Source organism: Prinia subflava, chromosome 32 (genome assembly GCF_021018805.1).
Source record: "Prinia subflava isolate CZ2003 ecotype Zambia chromosome 32, Cam_Psub_1.2, whole genome shotgun sequence".
NCBI lineage: Eukaryota > Metazoa > Chordata > Aves > Passeriformes > Cisticolidae > Prinia > Prinia subflava.
Window position 1 is genome coordinate 893043 of NC_086278.1, and position 26722 is coordinate 919764.

The 26722-nt window shown below is 52.3% G+C and overlaps 1 protein-coding gene across 2 annotated transcripts; it reads right to left on the minus strand.

Annotated features, from left to right (window-relative positions):
• On the minus strand, nt 1-26618 carry CDS2 (CDP-diacylglycerol synthase 2). 2 transcript variants are annotated; one of them, XM_063420812.1, is made up of 13 exons: nt 26469-26618; nt 13062-13204; nt 11158-11254; nt 10461-10558; nt 9326-9465; nt 8891-8949; nt 8198-8280; nt 7091-7178; nt 6666-6734; nt 5972-6124; nt 5598-5717; nt 4915-5018; nt 1-4296 (listed from the first exon to the last, which is right to left on the minus strand). In XM_063420812.1, the coding sequence occupies exons 1-13, from the start codon at nt 26529-26531 to the stop codon at nt 4167-4169; spliced, it is 1347 nt and encodes a 448-aa protein (XP_063276882.1). In that variant the 5' UTR covers nt 26532-26618; the 3' UTR covers nt 1-4166. The 2 variants fall into 2 exon arrangements, with proteins under 2 accessions (XP_063276882.1, XP_063276883.1); XM_063420813.1 differs by lacking the exons at nt 13062-13204; nt 26469-26618 and adding an exon at nt 12810-12831.
• Between the last annotated feature and the right edge of the window lie 104 nt (nt 26619-26722).

The following is a 26722-nucleotide window of genomic DNA, read 5'->3' on the forward strand; positions in this document are numbered from 1 at the left end:
TAATGGAATTTATATTTATTTAACAGTAACATACAGTATATAAATAGGGTAAATACTTTAAAATATACAATATTTCACATTCAAACATTCGGTCAAAGAAAGGCAACTCTAAGTGTGTAGCTAAAACTGGAATCAAAAGAACAATACACAGAGAAAGAAGCCAGAGGTGGGGACAGGCTGGAGATCAGGGATTGCACAGGGATTAAGGAGCACGGAGCTGCCACCCCGGGGCTTCCATGCGCAGCCTTTGGGACTGAGCTGTCCCCAGGAGGGGCTGGATGGGCACACACAGCCCTGCCCTGCTCCCAGCACACGCAGGGGGAAGGGGCAGAGGGCAGGAGCCCCCCCAGCCAGGCTTGGGGGGCTCACTGCACACAGGGGACACAGGGGACATTCCCTGGGATGAGACACTGGGATTCCACAGCCGAGCTCGGGGGATGCTGCAGGATCCCAACTCCACCAGCCACAGGAGAGCTGTCCTCAGCTCAGGGGCACTGCTGAGCCCAGGGAATTCTGCTTAACCCAGGGAATTCTGCTTAACCCAGGGAATTGTGTTTAACCCAGGGAATTCTGCTTAACCCTAGGAATACTTGTTTAACCCAAAGAATTCTGTTTAACCCTGGGAATTCTGTTTAACCCAAAGAATTCTGTTTAACCCAGGGAATTCTGCTTAACTCTGGGAATTCTGCTTAACCCTGGGAATACCTGTTTAACCCAAAGAATTCTGTTTAACCCTGGGAATTCTGTTTAACCCTAGGAATGCCTGTTTAACTCTGGGAATGCCTGTTTAACCCTGGGAATGCCTGTTTAACCCTGGCAATGCCTGTTTAACTCAGGCTGATCCCACAGCATGGCTGCAGAACCCAGGCCTGGTGCTTCCCCGAGCCTGGGCTGGCCCTGCCTCCCACTGCAGCCTCCCCTGGGCCACAGCCAGGCAGGAAAAGCAAATTCCCACTGAGGTGTCCACAGGCACCTGTGGGTCAAACCCGTGTCCAACCCAACCAGCCCCTAAAAAACAAACCCTGGGGGTGCCCAGTGCCCTGCCCAGCACAGCCCAGCAGCTTCCCAGGGCCATGCCCAGGGGCACTGTCACCCCCCTGCCTGCTCAGTGACACTGGTGCAGAGGTGGCTCCCTTTGCACCAGGCAAATCCTTCCACACATCCCAGCTGGCACCACCTCCCCTTTCTTGCTCTGCTCTTCCCTTTGAAGCTTCCCTGCTGCTGGAGCCTGCTGTGAATAATTTTTTTTTGTGTGCCCCACTGAGCTCGAGCCCTGCAGCTGCAGAACTTCCCCCGTCTCTCCTCATCCACCATCCCTGGGGTCACTCTGGCCCCTCCACACAGAAATTCCCGAGAGCTGCAGCATCCCCAGGGTCCTGCAGGGCCATGTGTGCTGCTGCACATCCCTGGGCAACAGCTCCGCCCTCAGAAACAGCCAAAGCCAGGAACGGCAGCTTTTCATCTCTCCTCGGGGAGTCACAAACTCCCCATCCCTGGCAGTGCTCAGGATCAGACTTGGAGGAGAGATTCCCTGCCCATGGCAAAGGAGGTGGAACAAGATTTTAAGGCCCTCTCCAATCCAAACCCAGGATCCAGCTCCTGATCCTGTGAGTTCAGCTGCACAACTTGCAAACAATCCCAACAACGCCCACCTCCCTCCCTTCCTCCCTGCATCCACTGTTCCCACTCACTTTAATGAGCTTCCATGCTGGAAACCCTTCCCAGGCAGCTTTTCCCGTGAAGATCAGCCCAGGCTGGGAAGGGAGGAAGCAGGAATAAAGCTGACCAGGGCATTTCTGATCAGGGAATTGTCTGAGCAGGGAAGCCACCCACAGGCAGAGCTGCTGCTGCTGCTCCTCTCACAGCAATTCCGTGGAACTGCTTTGCCCTCCAGTGCCCACATCCAGCATTTACACCCCCGGGAAAGGCCCAGACCTGCCCCAAACCAGAGCCTGCAGCAAAGCTTTGCCCCACTGATTACAACAGAAGAGGAACAAAAGGTTTAAAGCAGACGAGCAGGAGACTAAAGACCCACGGAAGAAACTTCTATGAACAGAGCACACCATGGTAATATTTATCAACACTGTCACTTCTGCCTGTGACCCAACAGCCACAACAAGGGATTCTGGCAATGGGCAGGGAAAATCCAGACCAGCACCACCCCAGGGTGCTCCTGCCCCCCAGGGCACTCCAACCCATGCTCCCATGGGTGCTCCTGCCTCGCTGAACTCAGGCAAACCCTCATTAAACACAGCCCAAATATTGTCCCTGGGCAATGCCAGATGGAAGCACCCTGATTCTCCTCTGCAATTTCTGTATCAGGGGCTTGGACCAAAATGTGTTCCATCAACAGAAAATAAACCTCTGCCTAATTCAAGCTGGAAGGGAACGGTGTCCTGAACCTGGAAAAATCTCTATGAACACCAAACCAAATCCTGAACTCAGTGCAGAATTTTGCCAGCACCAATTGAAAATACTTTGGAAGAACAGAGCCTTCTGTGCAGCCTGTGCTTTCCATCAAACACCTGCATTTGGAGCACAGACCTGGGCTCCTGCTCAGGGAGGCAGAGCAGAGCCCAGCACAGGCCTGCAGAAATGCAGAAGAGAGGCTGGGACCTGTGTATTTACACACACTCAGGTAACTGCAAGCAGTGGCATAATCAGAATATGGAGTAAAAGCTCTGAATTTGGGGTGTATTTTCAGGTGGTTTATTTTCTGTTGATGCCAAGCCAGCTCACAGCAGGTGCAGGTCTCACATGGGGGCTTTGTGGCTAAAAGTTTGTGGCAGCAACTGCTTGAAAACACCAATGTACTCCTGTGTGAGCTCTCCCTGTCACTCGTTCCCCAGGTTAAAATAAGGTAAAGTTTCTCTCTCCCATGCATAAACTATGGAAAGAAGGAAAATCAGAGTCACCTCATGTTTGGAAACATTGCATGAGGTGTAAACAGGGATATTTTCACTATCTGATAAAAAAAAAAAAAAAAGGAAAGTTCAAATCTTTAGGACTCTCATTTTTAAATAATAAAAAAGTATGACAAAATAAAGGAAAGGACTTTGATAAAACTTGTGGCTCTAAAGTACAAACTATTTCTGACAAGATTCAGCGAGCGAAGCAGGACAGAAGCCTGCAGAGAAATGAACCCAGACTGAAATGCAACACAGACCATGGTAAACTCAGCAGCACGACTTCTACAACTCAAGTAACAAACAGACATGATCCCTGAAAGAAAACAAAACCCCCAGCTGCAGCTGGAGCCCACCCAGCGAAGAAACTGGCTGGAAACTGCTCCCCGGGTTACTTCAAATATCCCAGTGTGGGGTTTCCAACCTTGGATAAATGAAGAAGTGTGGTTTTTAAAGGTTATTTAATGGGGGAAAGACAAATCAAGCTATTCAGAAGTTGTTCTCACTTGGCAGGAATTGCTCAATGAAACTTCAACGTTCTTTAAAACTTATTTACTTCCATCAGTTTTGGAAGAATCTGAACCTCCCACATTCCCACACACAACTGCCACTTCCTTGACTCCTCATCCCCAGTCTGTTTCTGGTTTAACTGGTTACAAAAATCTGATTTGCCAAAACATCAGGCCTGAAGGGAGGGAATGTGAGAGGCTCTGCAGAAGCAACAGGTGAGAGCAGCTGCAGGTGCAGGGCTGGGCAGAGGAAACGGGGCTGGGTTAGTACAAGATCCTTGTGCAAGGAGATTCCCACAGGCAGGAACTGCTGGGACAATTCCCAGTGCACTCCCAGTTGTCCCTGGAGAGGAGGAGGGTGCCCAGAGGTGCCGCCCTGAGCAGGAAGGCCAGGGGAGAACACAGCCCCCAGGCTCTGCATTCCCTGCCAAACCCACTCCCAGGAAAGTTCATCTCTGCCCACACACCCCGAGGGTTCAGAACAGTCCAGCAGGACAGTCACACCCTCCTGCTCCACCCAACAGTTCTTCCAAGCCTGAACTCCTTCTCAGCTACAAACCCAAGATTTGCTCATTTGAACCAAAGCTCTATAAATATATTATTAAAAAAAAAATAAACCACAAATGCAAACATTTACCAAGAAAGGAAGAAAAGTTACAGTGAAATGAGGCCTTGTTATTGTCTTAAATCAGGCAAGCCAGGAATTCCCTGGAGGAGGCCTGTTCTCAGTCCTGTTCCAACCACCTGCTGTCTATGCATCCTCCAGGCTCCCCAAAACTCCCCTGTCCACCAGGTGTGCTTTGAGCGTGTTGAAGATGTGGAGCTGCTGGTCTGGCCTCAGGGTCAGGAACTGCTGGATCAGTTTGCTTGGGTTGGGGCCCCTGGAACACAAAAGCATCATCAGCAGTGAGGCTCCAGTGCAATTCCATCAGAATAACGGGCTGGGATTGATTGCTGTGCTCTCCATTCCCTCCCCAGCTCTACCCTGCGAGCCTGACTCCATTTGGGATGTGGAAATGGACTCCAAAGGCACAGAAGGCTGAACTGTAAACACAACATCCCAAACCCAATCTATCTGAAGAGGATTGTGCATCTTATCAGCAGATGCTCCTGCTCAGAATCCAAATCAGCCACACACAGACAGTTCCTGAGCTCCCCAGCACATCCTTTATGTACCCACAGGCTCCTTTCCTGTGCTGGGCTGCAGAATGCTTATCAGTGATGCAAAATTAGAGTTCCCTGCTTGTTTGATTCCAGAAACCTGTCCAGGATTCCCAGAAGGGACATGGAGGAGTTTCAGTGGGACTGGAATAAAACAGCCCATGGGAAGCGAGGGTTGCATTTCCAGCTATGCTGAAGATCCTTCCCCTCCTCAAGCCTCAGGTTTCCTCTGCCTCGTATTTCCAGCTGTTCAATCTGTCAGAGAGCACAAGTGCCTCTCATCCAGCCTGTCCCTGCCCCGGGAGTGGCACAAGGCCAGGCCAGCAGGGCTCACCCACCTGATGAAGCTGGCGATGTACACGTTGACAAAGGTGGCCATCAGGTACTGGCAGTCGAAGCGATCCATGATCCCCCCGTGCCCCGGGATGGTGTTGGCAAAGTCCTGTCAGGGCAGAGGGATGGCACTGAGCCCTGCCCAGGAGCTCTGCTTGCTTTGGTGCCCCCACACACCACACTCACCCCCTGCCCCCAGTGCTTCCCAGAAGGCAAAGTCAGACCAAGGAAATATTTTGTTTCGTGTCTCCCTGGTTCCAGAAGTTTCTCCTTTATGAAGCTGGTGGTGCTTGAGGGCCAGCGAGGCTCAACTCAGCTCTGTTACTCAAAGGTCAGGGAAGGCAAATGTTTATCTGCTGCCACCCTGCCTTGCCTTTCAAGGCATCTTAACTGAGCACAGGCTGTTTATATGTGAAACCAGCCTGCAAGACATCAAGGGATACCTCAGATTGCAAAATTTCCTGTCTTCCTTCCTCTACCTGGACCACAGCAGGGTTTAGAATATCACAGTTAAAATCTTAAGGTCCCTTCCCTTTTGGTCAAAAAACCCAGATCCTGCTCCAGCATTTTATCTGTGACTGACCAAACCTCCCTTCCCCTCCCTTCCCTCGGAGCCACAGGACCGCCTCGAGTGGCAGCACCACTTTGTGCTTCCTCCCCCAAATCTCCCTGACCCCTCCATCCTCACCTTGATTTTGAAGGCCCTCTTAAAGCCACTGGCAAAGAAACCCCCGAAGGGCCCGATGAGGGAGGCGAAGGTGGAGAGGGCGATGCTGTGGATCTGGAAGGGGTACATCCGCACGGTCTTCTGCAGGAGAAACAGCACAGGAGGATTTGCAGTGCCTCCCTCCTTCTCTGCCCCCCAGGCTTTAGCTCAGTTGGCTTTCAGGAGGGTTAATGTCCTGTGGTAATTCCTTTGGGCTCTCAATCAGCAACAGGCACCACTGCACTCCCCCTTTTTTCTGGATGCACCTTTGTTCTTTCACATCAAAACAAAGCCCTGCTCTTTCCTCAGTGGTCCTACCCCACTAAATAAGAGCCAGGGGACAGAGAGGGTCGTACCCAGCCCACCACAGACTGCAGCACCACGGGGATGTTGTACTCCTGCAGCTGGAACAGCTCCGAGGGCTCACAGTCCACGGTGAAGCTGTTGGTGTCGTTGTTGAACTCCACGGGGCAGGTGAAGCAGCGATAGCCAGACATCACGTAGGACAGCTCCAGGAAAAAGAGCAAGAAAACAGGATTCACGTTTTCCTCAGGGATTTCTCAAGGGGAAGAGCTGTGCAAGGAGATGAGGGAGGAGAGAACCACAGTCCCAGCTTCATTAAGGAGATTACTCCCTTGAGAACAGTAATTGGCTAAAGGCAGAGGAAGAGCGAGGCTGCATCCTGAGGTGGAGGGACAGCAACAGCAGCCACAGAGAGGGTGATAAAAACAGGGCAAAACACTCCAGGAATGTAGAATTCCCCACACAGCCCCTGAAATGATGCACAGCACCATCCAACAGCAGCAGAGGGAAAATGGTTAATTATTGTAATGAGCACAACACAGGGTCTAATAGGGATTAAAAACTTCCTCCAGCACTTGGCTCCATCAGCAGTGCCTGCACACAGCCAGGGACCACTTCAAACCCTGGGCAGCAAGAAAAGGTGAAATATCTGACAGAGATTCAAGCCTGACTGCATTTTTTAAACAGAACACTGGGACCCTATGAAGGGAAAACTCCCATGGAGGAAGTACCATGATGGCCACTTACCAGCAATCCAAACAGAACGGTGGAAAAAAATCCTCCAATAAAACCCTCCCAGGTCTTCTTTGGGGAGAGCTGCCAGACAGAGAGCAAAGGGGACAATTATTGAGAGACCTCTGCAGCCTTTCCTCACTTGTGAACTGCTGAGGCAACACAGAGTGGTGCCACCAACCCACAAAGAGGAGTTTGGTCAGAATCTGACCCCAACACCTCGGTATGAAATGATTCATTCATGGTTGGACTCTATCATCTTTCCAGCCTCAATGGATCAATAATTTAATTTCATAGCCTCAAAGACTGGGATCCACACCAGGGTTCACTTGGAAATTTGCTTCAGACCTGTAAGAGGCCACAAAGCAGGAGCTGGGGGAGCACCGGGCTAAGACCCAGGGGAGCCAAAGTTCAAGTTTTGTCCCCAAAATGTCCCAAACCTTGATGAGCGGCGTGCGGCCGAAGAAGAACCCGAACATGTAGGCCATGATGTCATTGCAGATCACACAGGAGATGGGGACAATGAACCTGCAGGGGACAAGAGTCAGACCATTGGCAAGTGCCAACCTCACACAGCTCCAAGGCTCAGGGAGCAGCTGCCACCACAGGGCACTTTGCAGAGCCACCATCCCAACATCCCCTCCTCCAGCTCAGTGCAAGGAACACACACGAGAAGCTCCAAGGGGAATCTGGGGGTTACTGCAGTGCCTAAAGAGCAGGCTGTGTTCCCAGAACCCTGTTTGCAGCAGGTTTTCTTTAGCCACACCCAGCAGGGTGTTGGACGCCCCCCTCCTAATCTCCTGTGTAAATATTTCCTGCATTTTAGCTGTAAGCAGGAGGATCCCTGAGCACCCTGGGCTAGTGTGACACACCGAGGAACACACAACCCTGAAGTCGCCAGAATGAATTCCTGGCCCTGCTGGTTTTGGCAGGACCACCAGAGGGGCTGCCCTGAGGCTGGCAGGCTCCCCCTCCTGCCTTTCAGTGCTGCTTTCACCACAGCAGGAGCACTTCCCCAGCCACTGGGCAGCTGTGGCTATCAGCAGAGAGCATCTACCCAGCCCCAAAGACATCTGAAAGGTCCCTGCACCCCACAGCAACTTTACAAATTTCTCCTTTACAATGTCTCTCTTTTGTAGCACAAAGCAAGTCCTAAGTCTCTGAGGACTCACTTGATCTTCTGCTGTTCTGAACAGGCTGGTCCCTCACAGGAAGCACCTCCTCCTTGGCCATTTGCTTTTGTGAGAGAACAGTTTTAACTCAAAACCAAGTTTTGAGATTAAAAAAAAAAGGTATTAGGAATTTACTCCTACTATAACGGTGGTGAGGCCCTGGAACAGGCTGGCCAGAGAGGCTGTGGACTCCCCATCCCTGGAAATGCCCCAGGTCAGACTGGACAGGGCTTGGAGGAACGTGGGACAGTGGGAGGGGTCCGTGTCCATGGCATTGGAAGATCACTAAAGCCCCTTCCATCCCAAACCAGTCTGGATTCTATGAACAGACAGGCTGCAGAAACCAAAGCAGCTCAGGGGGCAGGGCAAACTCACCAGATCATTCCTTCAAACAGGTTGTGGATGATGAGGTGGGACTGGGTGACAACAATCAGCAACGTCACGTGGGTCCAGCCAAACTGCAAGAGAGGAGAGCACCCTGCCCAGGCTGCCCAGAGCCACTGTCCCGCTCAGGTGCCCTGAGCTCCTCAGAACAGCTCCAGCACAAGGGTACCAGGGCACCTCACCCCTCATAAAGCTCATTTATTATCTATTGTTTGTCAACCAGATGATCAGGACAAGCTGTCTTGTACTGAGTTATTCTGGCACTGTGGGACCAACACTGGCCTGGCACGTCCCAGCTGCCAATAAACATCTCACTGTTGAAGGAAGATCTGAACAGATAAGCTGGATTTCTGACTGACTCATTTTCCAACCCCAAATTCAACCTCACAAAGACCTGAATTTAACTTCACCAAGGCCTGAATTTTAACTTCATCAGGCCCTGAATTTAACATCACCAAAACATTAACCTCAGCAAAGAGGTTAACCTGGATTTTAACCTCACCAGCCCTGGATTTTAACCTCAACAAGACCTGGATTTTAACCTCCCCAGCCCTGGATTTTTAACCTCACCAGGCCCTGGATTTTAACCTCACCAGCCCTGGATTTTAACCTCCCCAGGCCCTGGATTTTTAACCTCCCCAGCCCTGGATTTTAACCTCACCAGGCCCTAAACTTTAACCTCACCATGTAGAACTGGAGACGATAGTGTTTCTTCACCAGACTCAAGACAAACATGCAGAAACCTGAGGAGAGACAGGAGGAGAGTCAGTGGTGGGAATGTGCCTTCAACAGCCAGAAATTCTTTTGGGCCACAAGATTACACAGCTACTTGGGATTTTGCTGGAATAAAGGGGCGCTGTGCAGTGGGAAAAGCACTGCTTTGGAAGTCACACCAAGCAGCACTAGGTGAACAATCTGGCTGCTCCATGAAGATTATGATAGAGTTTTCTCCTCCAGAACCTCATGGAAAAGATTTGCCACCACTACTACCGAAAGAATTGCCAACTTCCAGCATCCCTGGGGAGCAGAGATGATTCACTGCGGATCCTGCACTGGTCACAGCACTCCAGCAGGAGATTCCTTCCCTCCAGCCCAGCCATTAATCAAGGTGGTGCCCACCTGTCAGGTAGAGGGCAAAGGAGATGAAGCGATGATATTTGCTGAGGATCCTCAGGGGCTCCTCCCTCTGCACCAGGGTGAAGAAATAATCGGTCACCGTCTCGCCGTAGAAGAAATAGTTCACACACAGCAGGAAGTACCTGGGGAGGGTGGGAATCTCATCAGCAGGAGCCCTGAAAGGCTCCTGAAGTGGCTCATCCCTGAGGTCTTGATGCTGCTCTGGGATGCTGCCAACAAGTTTTGCTTCTGCCAGCCAGAACTGCCTCCCCCAGTTTGGAAATGTCTCCTTCATTCCCAGGAGTGGCTGCACCTCTCAGCCCCACGCTGGGATGGGTCACAGCTGGGGTTTGGGTTTGGCTGTGAGGCACAAAGACTCTGCCTTTAGGCAGCACTGCTCAACTGGCCTCTGCCTCTAAAAATCCCATACCCTGTGCCTCCCAAAATCCCCTATCCTGTGCCTCCTAAAATCCTCCATCCAGTGATTCCCAAAATTCCCTATCCTGTGCCTCCCAAAATCCCCTATCCTGTGCCTCCTAAAATCCTCCATCCAGTGATTCCCAAAATCCTCCATCCTGTGCCTCCCAAAATATTCCATCCTGTGATTCCCCAAATCCTCCATCCTATGATTCCCAAAACCACTCATTTGCTCTGTACCTCACAAAATCCCTTTTTGGAGCCCACTTTTGGGGTTTCTGTGCCCCAAAGCCCCAGTCCTGCCCTCTCCACAGCCCTTATTTAGTGACAGGACAAGGGGCATGGACTTAAGCTGCAGGAGGGCAGTTAGATGGGATATTGGGAAGGAATTCCTCCCTGTGAGGGTGAGGAAGAGCTGGAAGGGAATTCCCAGAGGAGCTGTGGCTGCCCCTGGATCCCTGGCAGTGCCCAAGGCGAGACTGGACAGGGCTGGAGCACCCTGGGACAGTGGGAGCTGTCACTGTGTCACTGCCCATGGCAGGGGTGGCACTGGATGAGCTTGAAGGTTCTCTGCAGCCAAACCATGCTGGGGTTCTGTGATTTTCCTTTACAAGCGCTGCCAGCACAGGTCACTGTCAGTCCAGAGCCTGTGGCAGTGTCCCCTGAGTGCCCAGGTGAGGGCTCAGGTGCACACAGGGGATGGGGAGCAGCCCCCACTCACCAGCTGAGCGTCCTGAACCAGGGCAGGTCGTACGAGTGGTACACGTTGTAGCCAATGGTGATGATCTCGTGGAAACATTTGATCTGGACACACATCACCTGCACAGAAAGGACATCCAGGCACTCTAATTCCTGGTGGTTAAACACCTCTTCCCTTGAGGAGACAAAAACCAAGCACGTGCAGAGCACAGGGTCCTCTAGCAGTTGCCATCAGCCCTGCAGGAGCCTCCCATGTGGGAAGCTCAGGATGGCAGTTTTCACTCCCAATCTCACATGGGAAGCTCAGGGTGTTGTTTTTCCCTCCCAATCCCACATGGGAAGTTCAGGGTGTTGTTTTTCTCTCCCAATCTCACATGGGATGCTCAGGGTGTTGTTTTTCCCTCCCAATCCCACATGGGCTGCTCAGGGTGTTGTTTTTCCCTCCCAATCCCACATGGGATGCTCAGGGTGTTGTTTTTCCCTCCCAATCCCACATGGGATGCTCAGGGTGTTGTTTTTCCCTCCCCTTTCCCCTGCAGGAGGTTTCCCCTTGTGTATGTTCCAACTGCAGCCAAATATTGACCAGCAGATTCCTCCCAGGTTTCCTCCATGGAGAGAGGAATCCAGGATCTCCAGAACACGAGGCCCTGAGCTCCACACCAACCCAGCAACCTCCCCCTGCTGCAGGGAAGCTCAGGACACCTCTCTGGAGCACTTACTATTGTCATCAAGACCATGGGGCCCAAGTAGATGATGATGAAGAAGAAGGTGATCATTGCCAGCGTGAGGATGCCTCTCACCCACCAATTCTTCCATCTGGGCCACGGAGAAGGAAAATATCAGAGAAAGACCAGACAGAGCAAAGCAGCCAAACAGTGCTTCTGCTCTCTGTGTGTCACAGGAAGGAAACTGAGCCCTAGAAACCCCAGGTTTCCTCTCAGTGGTGCAGAGAGACCTTGATGTGCTGATAAAGGCCTGGCTGCAGCAGCTGCACTTCAGCCTCGCTAAATGTAAAGAGCTGAGCACCTCCCAGGGCACTGAGATGGGACAGGGCAGCCTCTGCTCCTGTTCTGCTGCAGCTTTCCCACACCTTTGACACGATGCAGGACAAATTCAAATAAAATGGGGATCATTAACCCTCTCTACACTGTTCTCCATGAGGAGAGAAAGCCCCTGGCACGTTGCACCCTCACTGCTTTCCTGCTGGGAGCCTCTCCCACCCTCAGCACACTCAGGAAAGACACCTTCTCCTGTGTTATAAACAACTGAACTTCCTCCCAAGCAGTTTGTGGAGAATATCCCTGGCTTGTTCCCAAATCCTGTCCTTATCAGTGCAACTCCTCAAGCATTCCTGCAGAATTCAGTTGCAGCAGGGCCTCAAAACCCCTGCAGCTCAAACCTTTGCTGTCAAAGTCACCCACAGCTCTGTAGGTCTGCTCCATCTGCCAGGACCCAGCAGGCAGCCAGACCCCCCAGCACTGCCCTGTCCCCTCCCTTCCCACCCAAATCCCTGACCCTGCTGCTTCCCATGGCCTCAGGGGCAGGGAGAGGCTGGGGAGAGGCTGCTCCTTCAGCTTCCAGCAGCCTCCAGTGCCATGGGGAACCACAGGGAGGGTGCAGAGCCCTGGGAGGGCACAGGAGGATGCTCAGGCAGTGTTACCTGGAGCACAGGTTGGACAGAGCCCTGTTTGGGCAGTGTTACCTGGAGCACAGGTTGGACAGAGCCCTGTTTGGGCAGTGTTACCTCAGGCACAGGTTGGACAGAGCCCTGTTTGGGCAGTGTTACCTGGAGGACAGGTTGGAGAGGGCCCTGTTTGGGCAGTGTTACCTGGAGGACAGGTTGGACAGAGCCCTGTTTGGGCAGTGTTACCTGGAGCACAGGTTGGACAGAGCCCTGTTTGGGCAGTGTTACCTGGAGCACAGGTTGGACAGAGCCCTGTTTGGGCAGTGTTACCTGGAGCACAGGTTGGAGAGGGCCCTGTTTGGGCAGTGTTACCTGGAGGACAGGTTGGAGAGGGCCCTGTTTGGGCAGTGTTACCTGGAGGAGAGGTTGGACAGAGCCCTGTTTGGGCAGTGTTACCTGGAGGAGAGGTTGGACAGAGCCCTGTTTGGGCAGTGTTACCTGGAGGAGAGGTTGGACAGAGCCTGTTTGGGCAGTGTTACCTGGAGGAGAGGTTGGACAGAGCCCTGTTTGGGCAGTGTTACCTGGAGGAGAGGTTGGACAGAGCCCTGTTTGGGCAGTGTTACCTGGAGGAGAGGTTGGACAGAGCCTGTTTGGGCAGTGTTACCTGGAGGAGAGGTTGAACAGAGCCTGTTTGGGCAGTGTTACCTGGAGCACAGGTTGGACAGAGCCCTGTTTGGGCAGTGTTACCTTGAGGACAGGTTGGACAGAGCCCTGTTTGGGCAGTGTTACCTGGAGCACAGGTAGGACAGAGCCCTGTTTGGGCAGTGTTACCTCGAGGAGAGGTTGGACAGAGCCCTGTTTGGGCAGTGTTACCTCGAGGAGAGGTTGGACAGAGCCCTGTTTGGGCAGTGTTACCTGGAGCACAGGTTGGACAGAGCCCTGTTTGGGCAGTGTTACCTGGAGCACAGGTAGGACAGAGCCCTGTTTGGGCAGTGTTACCTTGAGGACAGGTTGGAGAGGGCCCTGTTCAGCACCTCTGGGGTGTCATCCGAGGTTGGCACTGGGGATGAACCCGAAAACTCGGATTTGCTCTCGCTGTCTGACGCTGTCTCTCCATCCAGCTTGTTCTCAGACTCTGACTCCTGCAGGACAAAGAGAGCCAAGGAGCTTCAGCAGCCACTCTGGAGGAACCTGGGCCAGCCTGCTGGCTCCAACACTTACCACCACTCTGCTTCTGCATGAGAGAGGGAGGAGAAGAAAATATTCTGGTTGTTGCACAGGGCTAAACACATGAGAAACATCCTCAGGTGTTTTAGGTGGCATCCAGGAAGGGTTTGAGGGTCCCTCAGCCTCAGCAGCAAGCACAGAACAGGGCCTGTTTGCCCTGCACAATTACAGATGCCTCGAGGTTGATTAATGAGCATCTCCAAGTGCAGCAAGTGCTCCAGGGCTTGTTAGCAGGAATTTTTACAAGCTCCTAATCCCCAGGCAGGTCTCAAAGAATGTAACACTGCCCAAATAAGCCAGGAAGGAAGGCCTCCAAGTGGACAGGCTCAAGGCTTCCAGACAGACTCCTGAAGTGCTGATTACTTGAGCATACTAAAAATAACACCGAGCCCATCCTCAGGCAGCTGAGGAGGAAGAGCCTGGCTTATCACCCTGCCCAACCATCCCCTGTGGCCACGGCAGAAACCCGCGGTGCTGCAGAGGGACACACACACGTGCTCTTTGTTTTCCCTGCCCCTTGGACTGCTCCAGCACTCAGCTCTGAGCAAAGTCCTGTGTTCAGGGATAAATAAACCCAAGAGAGGCACGTTGCTGAAGGCTCTGCCCCAGCCCAGGGCTGGGAAGGGGATCTTAGGTGAGTCCTGGCTCTTCCTAGGGGCACTTTTCACCCTGACCCAGCCCCTGAACAGAGGACAAACCCACAGCTCCACATTTTGCCCCTCATTTCAGCAGCACAGCTTCATCCTGCACCTGGAAGCAAGGAAGGAAAAGGCCATTCCCTGGGGAACATCCAGGCAAGGCAGAGTCCATGCCCTCAGCCCACAGGCTCTCTGAAAACTCCCAGAAAAGTGCCTTTGCCTGCAGGAAAAGCTCAGGGGGAGCTGAGTTAACAAATGCTGAGAGCTCTGCAAACAATGAAACTTCATCCCCTGGGGCTTCCAGGCAGCTCCAAAACAACCAAATCTGCTGGGTGCAGTTCATGGCTGGGGCTATCTGCAGTTCAGCACAGCAGGAAGGCTGGGATTGCTCCCTTATTTCAAGTAGGAAAAGGTAATTACTCCCCCAGCTGGAACGTGTCAATGGCTGCAGGCCAGGATCTGAAATCAGACAAGGACAGTGAGGCACTGTCAGGTGGAGGCAGCTAAAAATACCCATGATGTCAGAGATTATTGCCAGGGATGAGCAAAGCTGCAGCCATGCACCAGCAGCACCCAGTGTCACCTCCCTCCACGCTCCTCCTTTCCATTCATCCACTGGGAAGGGAGAGTTTGGGTTTGCTTTCAACCCAACACCTCTGCCTGCCCTCACACAGCTTTGGGGAGCTGACAGTGAAATGCAACCTGAGTTTTTTTCAGGTGTTTTTTAACTGACCCATAAAATCCATTTGGACCTCAGATTTTGGAGATATGTAGTGCCTTTTAGCTGGGAACACAAATCCATAAGGCAGCTGCAAATGGCAGCAGGCAAAGAGACTGGAAATGATAAAACTCCCTGGAGACAACAGATTTGGCATCTTCTAGCACAGCACAGGTCAGGCTTTGGGCAATCTGTGTTCTGTATTTAGCTGCAGCGTCTGCTCCCACTGCAATGAGTTCTCCAATAAAAGGATTCTCTGCAGAATTCCCCTGGGAGCAATCGAAATAGTTCCAGCCAGACCAAAATCAGCTTCTCTCTACAAGCTAAACCCCAAATCCTCCTCAGTCCTGGTGTCCCTCACCCCACATAGGTCACCAGCCTGCAAGGATCCAAGCAGCATCCCTGTGTTTTACTCCCCAAAGGGCAGAGCAGGCAATTCCTGCCTGGGGCCAGGAGCATCAGAAGCTTCCCAAAGTGCTCAGAGACTAAAAGAAAGGGAAAGAGCACTTGTGTCTTCCTCACTTCCACCCCTGGGAAACAAGTGATGAAAGAAAAGCTCAAGGACTGAGGAATCTGATGGTGCAACCAAGATGGTGTCCTGATCCCTTCCAAAGCCTGATCTCTGCTGAGGCTGATCCCAGCCAAAGCCTGATCCCTACCACAGCCTGATCCCTGCTGAGCCTGATCCCAGCCACATCCCAATCCCTTCCACATCCCAATCCCTTCCACATCCCGATCCCTTCCACATCCCGATCCCTGCCACAGTCTGATCCCTGCCACAGTCTGATCCCTGCCACAGCCTGATCCCTGCTGAGCCTGATCCCAGCCACATCCCAATCCCTTCCACATCCCAATCCCTGCCACATCCCAATCCCTTCCACATCCCAATCCCTGCCACATCCCAATCCCTGCCACATCCCAATCCCTGCCACATCCCAATCCCTGCCACATCCCAATCCCTGCCACATCCCAATCCCTGCCACATCCCAATCCCTGCCACATCCCAATCCCTGCCACAGTCTGATCCCTGCCACAGTCTGATCCCTGCTGAGCCTGATCCCTTCCACATCCCAATCCCTGCCACAGCCTGATCCCTGCTGAGCCTGATCCCTTCCACATCCCAATCCCTGCTGAGCCTGATCCCTTCCACATCCCAATCCCTTCCATCCCAATCCCTGCCACAGCCTGATCCCTGCTGAGCCTGATCCCTTCCACATCCCAATCCCTTCCATCCCAATCCCTGCCACAGCCTGATCCCTGCTGAGCCTGATCCCTTCCACATCCCAATCCGTGCCACAGCCTGATCCCTGCTGAGCCTGATCCCTGCCACAGTCCGATCCCTGCCACAGCCTGATCCCTGCTACATCCCAATCCCTGCCACATCCTGATCCCTGCCAGTCTGATCCCTGCCACATCACAATCCCTTCCACATCCTGATCCCTGCCACAGCTGATCCCTGCTGAGCCTAACCCCTGCCACAGCTGATCCCAGCCACAGCCTGCTCACATCCCTGTCACATCCTGATCCCTGCTGTGCCCAGCCCCTGCCGTATCCCAGCAATGATTCCCTACATCAACTGCACCCCACAGATGCTGCAGGTAAATCGATGTCCAGCCGCATCCCCCGGCACCTGAACCACTGCCTGCAGGGCGAGGCCAACCCAAACCTCATCTGCAAAGAGCTCTGGGCTCCAAGAGCAGGAGCAGAGCCCCGGCTCAGGCCAGCTGTTCCCCACTTCACCCTCAGTGCTGGGAACAGCAGGCGTGGAGCAGCACAGCACCCACGGCTCCCACAGGCATTGCCAGGTTATTCCCAGAGAGCACAGAGAAGCCCAGCTAGAGATTTGTCACGATAAAGGGATAAACGTGAAATGCAGGAATTCCTGCCGTGTCTTTCCTGCTCAGTTTAAGCCTGATGGAAGAAATCACCAGGCAAAGCGAGGCATAACTGAGAATTTAACATCTTCACTTTTAAAACAGTCAAGCAGCACTGGGAATGAGCTCTTCTCCCTGTTCCTATCCCTGTGAATCAGGAATGAGCTCCTCTCCCTGCTCAGATCCCTGTGAATCAGGAATGAGCTCCTCTCCCTGCTCACATCCCTGTGAATCAGGAATGAGCTCCTCTCCCTGCTCACATCCCTCTGAATCAGGAATGAGCTCCTCTCCCTGCTCAGATCCCTGTGAATCAGGAATGAGCTCCTCTCCCTGCTCAGATCCCTCTGAATCAGGAATGAGCTCCTCTCCCTGCTCAGATCCCTCTGAATCAGGAATGAGCTCCTCTCCCTGCTCAGATCCCCGTGAATCAGGAATGAGCTCCTCTCCCTGCTCAGATCCCTCTGAATCAGGAATGAGCTCCTCTCCCTGCTCAGATCCCTGTGAATCAGGAATGAGCTCCTCTCCCTGCTCACATCCCTCTGAATCAGGAATGAGCTCCTCTCCCTGCTCAGATCCCTGTGAATCAGGAATGAGCTCCTCTCCCTGCTCACATCCCTCTGAATCAGGAATGAGCTCCTCTCCCTGCTCAGATCCCTCTGAATCAGCAATGAGCTCCTCTCCCTGCTCAGATCCCTCTGAATCAGGAATGAGCTCCTCTCCCTGCTCAGATCCCTGTGAATCAGGAATGAGCTCCTCTCCCTGCTCACATCCCTCTGAATCAGGAATGAGCTCCTCTCCCTGCTCACATCCCTCTGAATCAGGAATGAGCTCCTCTCCTCTCCCTGCTCAGATCCCTCTGAATCAGCAATGAGCTCCTCTCCTCTCCCTGCTCAGATCCCCGTGAATCAGGAATGAGCTCCTCTCCCTGCTCAGATCCCCGTGAATCAGGAATGAGCTCCTCTCCCTGCTCAGATCCCTGTGAATCAGGAATGAGCTCCTCTCCCTGCTCACATCCCTGTGAATCAGGAATGAGCTCCTCTCCCTGCTCACATCCCTCTGAATCAGGAATGAGCTCCTCTCCCTGCTCAGATCCCTCTGAATCAGGAATGAGCTCCTCTCCCTGCTCACATCCCTGTGAATCAGCAATGAGCTCCTCTCCCTGCTCAGATCCCTCTGAATCAGGAATGAGCTCCTCTCCCTGCTCAGATCCCCGTGAATCAGGAATGAGCTCCTCTCCCTGCTCAGATCCCCCTGAATCCGCTGAGATTTTATAGGACATTGTGCCAGATATAGGCTACAGAGAGGACTCAGTAATTGACACTATTTTTATACCTTTTATGCAAATTGCCCCCATCAGCCTACAAATCATCAGTTTAAGCAGCTGAGTGGGTGCTAAATAACGTGTTTAAGCCTGAGCTGATGCACCCTGGGGTGGGCCACTGAAGCCAGCTGTGGCATTGCCTTGGGACACCCTGTGGCACTGCCGTGGGGTCACCTCCCACACACCCCCCCAGGATCTCCATCCCATGCTCTCACAGGCAGTGAGGGTTTTAACCACTTCTGGGTTATTCAGTTCAAGGGCTTTTTGGTCCAACCCTGTAGGTGAGCCCAGGGCTCCTTCTTTCATTTATTACCTCAGTATTGAAGGCTTCTTACAGAATAATGGAATGCAGGAATAAAACCAAGATAAGAATTTATCCTAATTCCTTGATTTCTACACCAGTCATGATGAGGAGAAAGAGTAAAACCCCAAATCTCTTCAAGGGCTGTCTCTCCTGACTGCTGAACCAGAGGTGGGAAAATCCAGATACCTGCTCACTTTTTCCATTTATGAAATCAACAGCTCTGAGCAACGTTTGTCAATGGATACTTTATCACTCTGAAGAAAAGATACACAGAGAACTGAGTTCGTCTGAGCTTTCTTTAAACAACTCAACTCCTTCAAGAGGGTGGTAACAAATTTGTGCTCACACTGAAATGGTTTTCTCACAGAGGAAGCTGCGAGCACAGGGTTTTTTATACAAATATCCACGACATGATCTCAGTTGCCATAGAAACAAGCCTGCTCTCTCCCTGCCAAAAATCTTCTGCCCAATACAGATATACAGTTAAGTACTCAATGCTGGCAGATTAAATTAGCTCAAGAAATGCCATTATTTAGGTATTTTCCTTGGAGCCAGGCACTATTTTATTTAGACTTCCTGCCAGATTTTAACAAAAAACTGGGACAGAAAATGTTACTGTAAAGTAAATGCTGAAAAGGGAAATAAGAGTTGCTTTTTCAGGCAACAGAGCTGACAGCTGGAACAAAAGGGACCAACTGTACCTCTGGTCTCACCTCTGAGCACATCTGCAGGATCAAAGCAGATACAATTAATTTAATTAATACAAACCCAGCGACCTCAATAGTGAAAACCTCAGTGTTTTCCAGAAGGGGCTTTAATTCCTAATTTACATCTGGGGAAAGTGCTCCGTTCCTCTCCCCTCTCAGAGCTGCTGTGCCCCCCAAACCCACCAGGGTGACATCACGGCCAAAATTCATCCCATAACTCCCAAATTACAGGATGTTCTCTCCTAGAGGTTTACAGCTTGGGAGGGTGAAACAGGAGAAGTCTGGAGATCATTAAGACCAGAAAGAAAAATCAAACTTTCAGGTTTGGTTTGTAGGAAGGTCCCAAAAAGCACCGGAGTCTTCTTGCAAGTGTTTTTACCCTGGTCTTGTGCTGTGCCATTACTTGCAGGGCAATTAAATTCAATTTCTCATGTCCCCCACAAAGATATCCACCAAGCTGCACCTGGCTGCTTGGTTTGTTGTCTGAAAAAACCAAAAAAGCTCAAGTTTCATTTATGTTGATATAGGACTCCACTCCCCATCCCAAAATATCCATATTCCAGCTGAAAACACGCACGGAAATCAGGACATGCCTAAAAATGGAGACCTTTAGCAGATAACAACATCAAAAAAGCAGGAATGTTTGCACAGACGCTGAAACAGCAGAGAAAATTCATCCCCTGATCCCAGAGCACTGGCTTGGTTTGGCTCAGCCACGGGATGTGCCGGGAGCCAGGCTCAGCCTGCACCAACAGGATCCATGAAAATCACACAGGATCCATGGAAATCACACAGGAGTCATGGAAATCACACACAGGATCCATGGAAATCACACAGGAGTCATGGAAATCACACACAGGATCCATGGAAATCACACAGGATCCATGGAAATCACACAGGATTCATGAAAATCACACACAGGATCCATGGAAATCACACAGGAGTCATGGGAATCACACAGGATCCATGGAAATCACACACAGGATCCATGGAAATCACACGGGATCCATGGCAGCCACACAGGATTCCTGACAGTCACACAGGATTCATGGAAATCACACAGGATCCATGGAAATCACACAGGAGTCATGGGAATCACACAGGATCCATGGAAATCACACACAGGATCCATGGAAATCACACGGGATCCATGGCAGCCACACAGGATTCCTGACAGTCACACAGGATCCATGGAAATCACACACAGGAGTCATGGAAATCACACACAGGAGTCATGGAAATCACACAGGAGTCATGGAAATCACACACAGGATCCATGGAAATCACACACAGGATCCATGGAAATCACACACAGGATCCATGGAAATCACACACAGGAGTCATGGACATCACACGGGAGTCATGGAAATCACACGGGATTCATGGAAATCACACAGGAGTCATGGAAATCACACAGGATCCATGGAAATCACACACAGGATCCATGGAAATCACACACAGGATCCATGGAAATCACACACAGGATCCATGGAAATCACACAGGATCCATGGAAATCACACGCAGGATCCATGGAAATCACACAGGAGTCATGGAAATCACACACAGGATCCATGGAAATCACACAGGAGTCATGGGAATCACACAGGATCCATGGAAATCACACAGGATCCATGGAAATCACACAGGATCCATGGAAATCACACAGGATTCATGGCAGTCACACAGGATCCATGGAAATCACACACAGGATTCATGGAAATCTCACAGGATCCATGGAAATCACACAGGATCCATGGAAATCACACAGGATCCATGGAAATCACACAGGATCCATGGCAGCCACACAGGATTCCTGACAGTCACACAGGATTCATGGAAATCACACACAGGATCCATGGAAATCACACGGGATTCATGGCAGTCACACGGGATTCATGGCAGTCACACGGGATTCATGGCAGTCACACAGGATCCACAGAAATCACACAGGATTCATGGAAATCACACAGGATCCATGGAAATCACGCAGGATTCATGGCAGTCACACAGGGTTCATGGCAGTCACACAGGATTCATGGAAATCACACATCCCTGGGACTCAGCAGGAGCTCCCCCTCTGCTGGGACCCCCAGCACCCACTCCAGGGGCTGCTGCTTCCAGGAAATCGAGGAGGGAAAAGCACCAGGCACCAGCTAATGGGTACAAAAGGAACACAAAAATTGGTGGGTGGTTCTGGCATTCCCCCAGAATTTCCTACTGCTCAGAAAGGAACCTGCCTCCCCTCTGAGCATGCCATGGAGATGTTTTGGGGAGAGGCTCTCCTGGGTCTGAGTGGCATCCCGGTGCTGGCACGGCATTTCTGAGCTGGCACTTCCCTGCAGAGACACAGAAACAGGAGAGCAGAGCTCCAAGAGCCTCGGGGTGCCTGAGTGAGGCTGGAGCTGTGTCTGCTGGAGCCTGAACAGACATTTCAATCTGCTGTTGTTTGGAAGAGCTGGGGAGAACAAACAGCTCTGCAGCAACTGTTCACACTGGGAGGTTCCTGCAGGAAAAGGCTATTTTTGTCCTCTGAAATGAGAGCTTGCATCACGCCAAGGCCAGTGGCTTCTGACCCTCAATTCTTCAGGAATTTGTACAGGTTTTTCCAAAACACAATGATCCAAAAAAACACCCCTTACCAAGCTATTTAATTTGCTGGCTCTAAGGTGGCGCTGTCTCATTCACATTTCTCTGCCAGTCCAGTTTATTTGGACTAAGCAAGGAGTGGACTTGGAGCAGTGTGTGAGCCTGATAGACCCAAGTCTGTGCTGTACTGAAGTCTCAGGTGTCAGCAAGGCCGGGCTGGATGGGGTTTGGAGCAGCCTGGTCCCCTGGTCTAGTGCCCACGGCAGGCTTTAAGGTCCTCCCCAGCACAAACCAGTCTGGGATTCAGTGGTTTGAAGGGTTTTATCTCCAGGGGTCCTGGGGATTTTTCCTGCTTGGAAGCATCCCAAATTCCCTCTCCTCAGCACTCTCCATCCACAGGAGTCACCCCCAGACACCACTGACAGCACATTTGGAAGCAGGAGCAGAGAACTGTTCCATGCTCAGAACAGTCTGAGTGCCCCAGCTGCAACAGGGGACAGCAGAAACATCCCCACCACTTCTGCCATCCTGATCTTACCAAAATAATGACAATAAACAACCAGGAGCGAGGACAGAGCGCTGGGGCAGCAGGAGGGAGCTCAGGAAGAAGCTCCCAGATCCACCAAGACCCAGCAGGAGCACAGAGAACAGCACAGTCTGGAGGTGATGGTCACAAAAAGGGCGACACGCACCTGAGCAGCCCTCCAGACCAGACAGAAACAAATCTCCCACTCGTTAAATAAGAACAGGAAAGGAAAGCCAGCTCTGAACTATGCCAAGGGCTGAGTAACAGGAAAAGCAACTTGGGGGTTTGACGTGAGCATTGGGAGTCACACACAAGTGCTGCACACAGGGAAGGAAAGCGAGCTGTGCAACCTTCAAAATGACAAAATCTTCCTGGGATCACACTCCCCTGGCAACCCCACAAATAAGCAAAGACACAGCTGAAAGAGCAGTGGCAAAGCCAAACACCTTCCAAAGGAAATGCTGGCAAAGGTGTAAATTTGAGAGCCACTTTTCCACTAGGAACACACCCAGCCCAGTCCCTGTGGCCACGGTTAACAGTGCACAGGAGCTGTCAGGCACACACAGAGCTGAGCATCAAACTGCAGGGAAGGCTGGAGTGTCCTCTGCCAGCAGAGCTGGGATTGGGGACCTTTATCAGCAATAAATGAGGGTCCTGCTTCAGGAAACTGGTGCTTGGATTCTAGCCTAAAATAATATTAAGAGCTATTAAGAAAACAATCTTTTGGAGTGGGTCTGGAAGCAGACTTGGACTTCAGCCTCCCTTTATCGTGCATGAGATGAAAAGAGGCATCACTGCAGAGGTTTATTGGGGTTGGTCCGACAAGAGTCTCCTCCTGTTATCACCAATTCCAGCTAGCAGGAGCTCTCCTGGAATCTGGGAAGTAATAAGATTTGAAATTGCCTCTACCTCTAGAGTACCTGCACTGTTATTTCTGTGTCCAGCACCTCTCTCAAGCTAAAAGCCAAAATTGGAGCTGCTGCCTCACTCCAGCTCACCCCAGGCCATGTCCCCAGCCACGCTCCACCCTGCTGAGCAGGGACAGCACAGCCCTCACTTGGCTCAGCCTCTTCAGAGCACGTCAGACCACCAGGGAATTCTTGCAAAATGCCTGGAAGCACAAGAAATAAATGCCTGGAAGCACAAGGAATCACAAGGCTTGGATGCCAGTCTTTCCCTCTGTGTACCGCACAAACCAGATGCAGCCAGTTAAAGGTCATGTTGTCAGGCTGCTGCAAAACCAGGCTGGAAGGAACCAGAATCTTCCTCCTCAAACCCTTGGTGACACGGAAGGAACGGGAATTTTCCTCCTCAAACCCTTGGTGACACAGAGCCATCCCAGCCTGGCACGCCCTGTGTGTGCTCAGGGCCTCCTGCAGCCACTGTCACCCCTTTCCACCAGAAAGGGAAAACTCCCCAGGAGGACACAAAGCCAGGCACGGCCTCCCTGTGCTCTGCACAGGCACAGGATCCTCCAGCTGGGACCTGCAGCCCACACAAGCCTGACTCCCCTTCCCTGGAGGAGGCCATGGCATGTTTGGGAACCCCCTCCCAGTTTCAGACAGCCGCTCGTGCAGTGTCCCAGCAAGCAGATGGAAACGGAAAAAACCCTCAGTGCTCACCATGGGATCACACAAAGCACAAACAGCTCCTGAGAAATGATCATAAAATCCCCCCAAACCAGCTGAAGCCTTCAGGAACCCAACAGGGAAACACTTTTCTTTTGTGTTATTTCTGTTTTCTTTGGGAGCTGCAGAGAAAATGTGATTTCATGGGATGCACACAACACAAGAGGGAAGGCACTGACCTCTGGGTTTGGATTGTGAACAAGGCTACAAAGCAAAAGAATGAGTCTGTGAGAGCAAGGTGTCTCTGTGATAGAGTTCCAACAAACTGGTACTGATTTCACGGTGAGGCCCTGGCACAAAAGCTGTGGTGCCCCATCCCTGGAAGTGCCCAAGGCCAGGCTGGGCAGGGCTGGGATGGTGGGAGGTGTCCCTGCCCATGACAGAGGGTAGCACTGGATCAGTTTAAGGGTCTCTCCCAACCCAAACCATTCCATGATTTTCCACTCTCAAATATCAACGGGCACCAACAGGTAAAAGTATCCTTTGGGCTCAACTAATGGGTCCAAAAACACCAGGAAAAGGTTCCCTGGTTTTTCACCACAGAGCTTAGACAGAGCTCACTGAGCAGAGCAGACATTGCCTCATTCCCTTCAAGACAGAGACTTTGTGCTGCACAGCAGTTTTAACAAAAATCTATTTTAAACCCTTCTGGCACGAGGATCTCCTGAGACAGCCCGGGGGATACATCAGAGCTGGGACATCGAGCAAGGGCCAAGCAGCAGAAAGTGAAAGCAGCTTCTCTCACTCCTTTGCCAAAACAGAGAAGTGGCAACAAGCACAAAACACCGAGATCTTGATGTTTACATCCCATTGTAATGCATTTCTGCCAACACAGAGCTCTTTCCAGAAGCCTCCAGGGTTTCTGTCACACAAAAGATGCTGAATTATTCCCCTTGGCAAGGCTCCGAGTGTGACAAAGCAGGAATGGGAACGTCCCCTCCCCAGCAGCACCTGCACAGAGCCTGGGCAGCCCCACACCACCAGGAACACCACACACGAGTGCTTCTGCTGTTCCCAAGCTTTTCCAGCACTGAAAACACAGCTGCTGCCTCCCAGGGCAGGAAATCAAACCCTGCCACTGAGTATGGAAAGCACGACACCGAGGGTTTCACTAAGGATTAGTTACCAGGTAACCTCCCTGCAGCTGCATTTGGCAATTTTGGGAAATTCTCTGCTCCCATCACTGCCTTCTATTATGAAACATCACATTCAGCACCTCGGAGGAGCTGTTCCCCACTGCTTGGGAACACTTCACTCCTTTTGTTATTCCTCCTGCAATTCATTCTGAGCTGTTTTATGAGGAGCAGCACAACATCAACATTTCCTCTCTCTAGTAAGGACACTCCAGGTCACTGGCTCGAAGGAGATATCAGAGTCCTTCAGAAGGCTCACTGTACGTGGAAATGCCAGCATGGAGATAACAGGATTGCCCTCTGACCTTCTTTAGGGGCACAGCACGAGGAGCTAAAGCGAATCCCAGCTTGGCCCAGCCAGTTTGTTGTGCACCAGTTAAGCAGCACCAGCCCTTCCAGTCTTCCAATTCCCACCACAGCTCTGGAATATAAAACTCCCTGAAGGTTTTCTGCTGCAGAGTAAAGTCCAGCTGAGATGAACACACCTCAGGGTCTCACCCTCTGCACAACCACCACAAAACTGGAGCCATCTTAGAGCTCCTTCCCTCGGTGTCAGAGAGCCCCAGGGAGAGAGGCACAGCCTCCAGACCCACACCAGACCCATTCCCACCCCTGCTGGCTCCTTCTGTCCCAGATCCCTCCCTGAGGGATCAGAACCACGAAATTTCCTCAAACTTGCCTGTGCGGCCTCTAGCAGGTGTTTAACTGGCATTAAAATCGCATTAAAATTGCATTTTAATGGCATTTAAATTGCAAAAGAGTTCTGCCTGATGATTTTGTGCTGCTCTGAACTGCTCCCTTCGTGCACTAATGGAGAAAACATCAATATGATATTGCTGAGGGCTGATGGACCAGTCCCAAGGTAAGTGCATTAAACAGCAGCACAGCCAGAATCACTCTTCCCTCCAGCTTCTGCTCCCTGTGACCCTGCAAATGCTGTTTACAGAGTTTTCCCTGACTGTTTATTCCTCTTGGTCCTTTCCTCTTTGGGGAGGTGCAGGAGCAGAGATGACAAGGGTGACAAATGACTCACGGAGCAACCATGAGCATCCAGCCGGGCTCAGGGCTGGAACAGAAGAGACATTACAGGAAAACAGAGCCAGGTTTGCTTCCCATGGCTCTTCTGCCGTGAAAAGGAAACTTTTTCCTTCGGAGAAAGGCAATGTCAACCCTCATTAAACTCCCACAGAGTCCTCACAGGGAGGGCATTCCCTGGGCATGACCTAGGAGGCACCGAAGTCTTCCCTCAGGTAACCTGAGGGGTTTGAAACCCCCACATCCTTCCCTAAGGATGGCTTAGGAGGTACCAAAGTCTTCCCTGAGGGAAGGTGTGGAACCCCCCACGTCATTCCCTGGGGATGGTTTCGGAGGTACCAAACCCTTCCCTGAAGGCAGGTTTGGAACCCCCCCGTCACTCCCCAGGGACGGCCTGGGCGGCACCGAACGCTCCCCTGAGGGAAGGTTCGTGACCCCACCTGAGCCATCCCACAAACGCAGCTCACGCCCAGATCTCCGCGCTCCGGGGCCGCTCCTCGAAACACCCCCGGGGGCGGGATCGGCTCCTCCAGGGGAGAATAAACCAAGCGCGGGGCAAATCCCCGAGCGCGGGGCAGCCCGGGGGCCGCAGAGCGGCGTCACCGCGGGCCGGCGGGACCCCGCGGCGCACAGGCCCCGCGCCCCCCGGCGCTCTCCGGTTCCCCCCGTGCCCGCAGCCCCCTCACGCCCCCCGCGGCCGCTCCGCACCTTGTCCTGGGGGTCCCGCGCCCCGCCGGGGCCGCGCCCGGCCCGCAGCCGCGCCTCGCTCATGCCGGACCCGCGCCCGCCGCGCCGCCCGCCGCCGCCGCCAGGGGGCGACACGGCACCGGCAAAACCGCCGCCGACCAATGGGCGGCGCGGGACGGGCCGCGGGGCGGGGCTCGCACGGGTCTGGCCACGCCCAGGCGAGCCCGGATGAGGCCGCGCGCCATGATGGGTTGGGCGCGCGCCGCGCCGCTGGC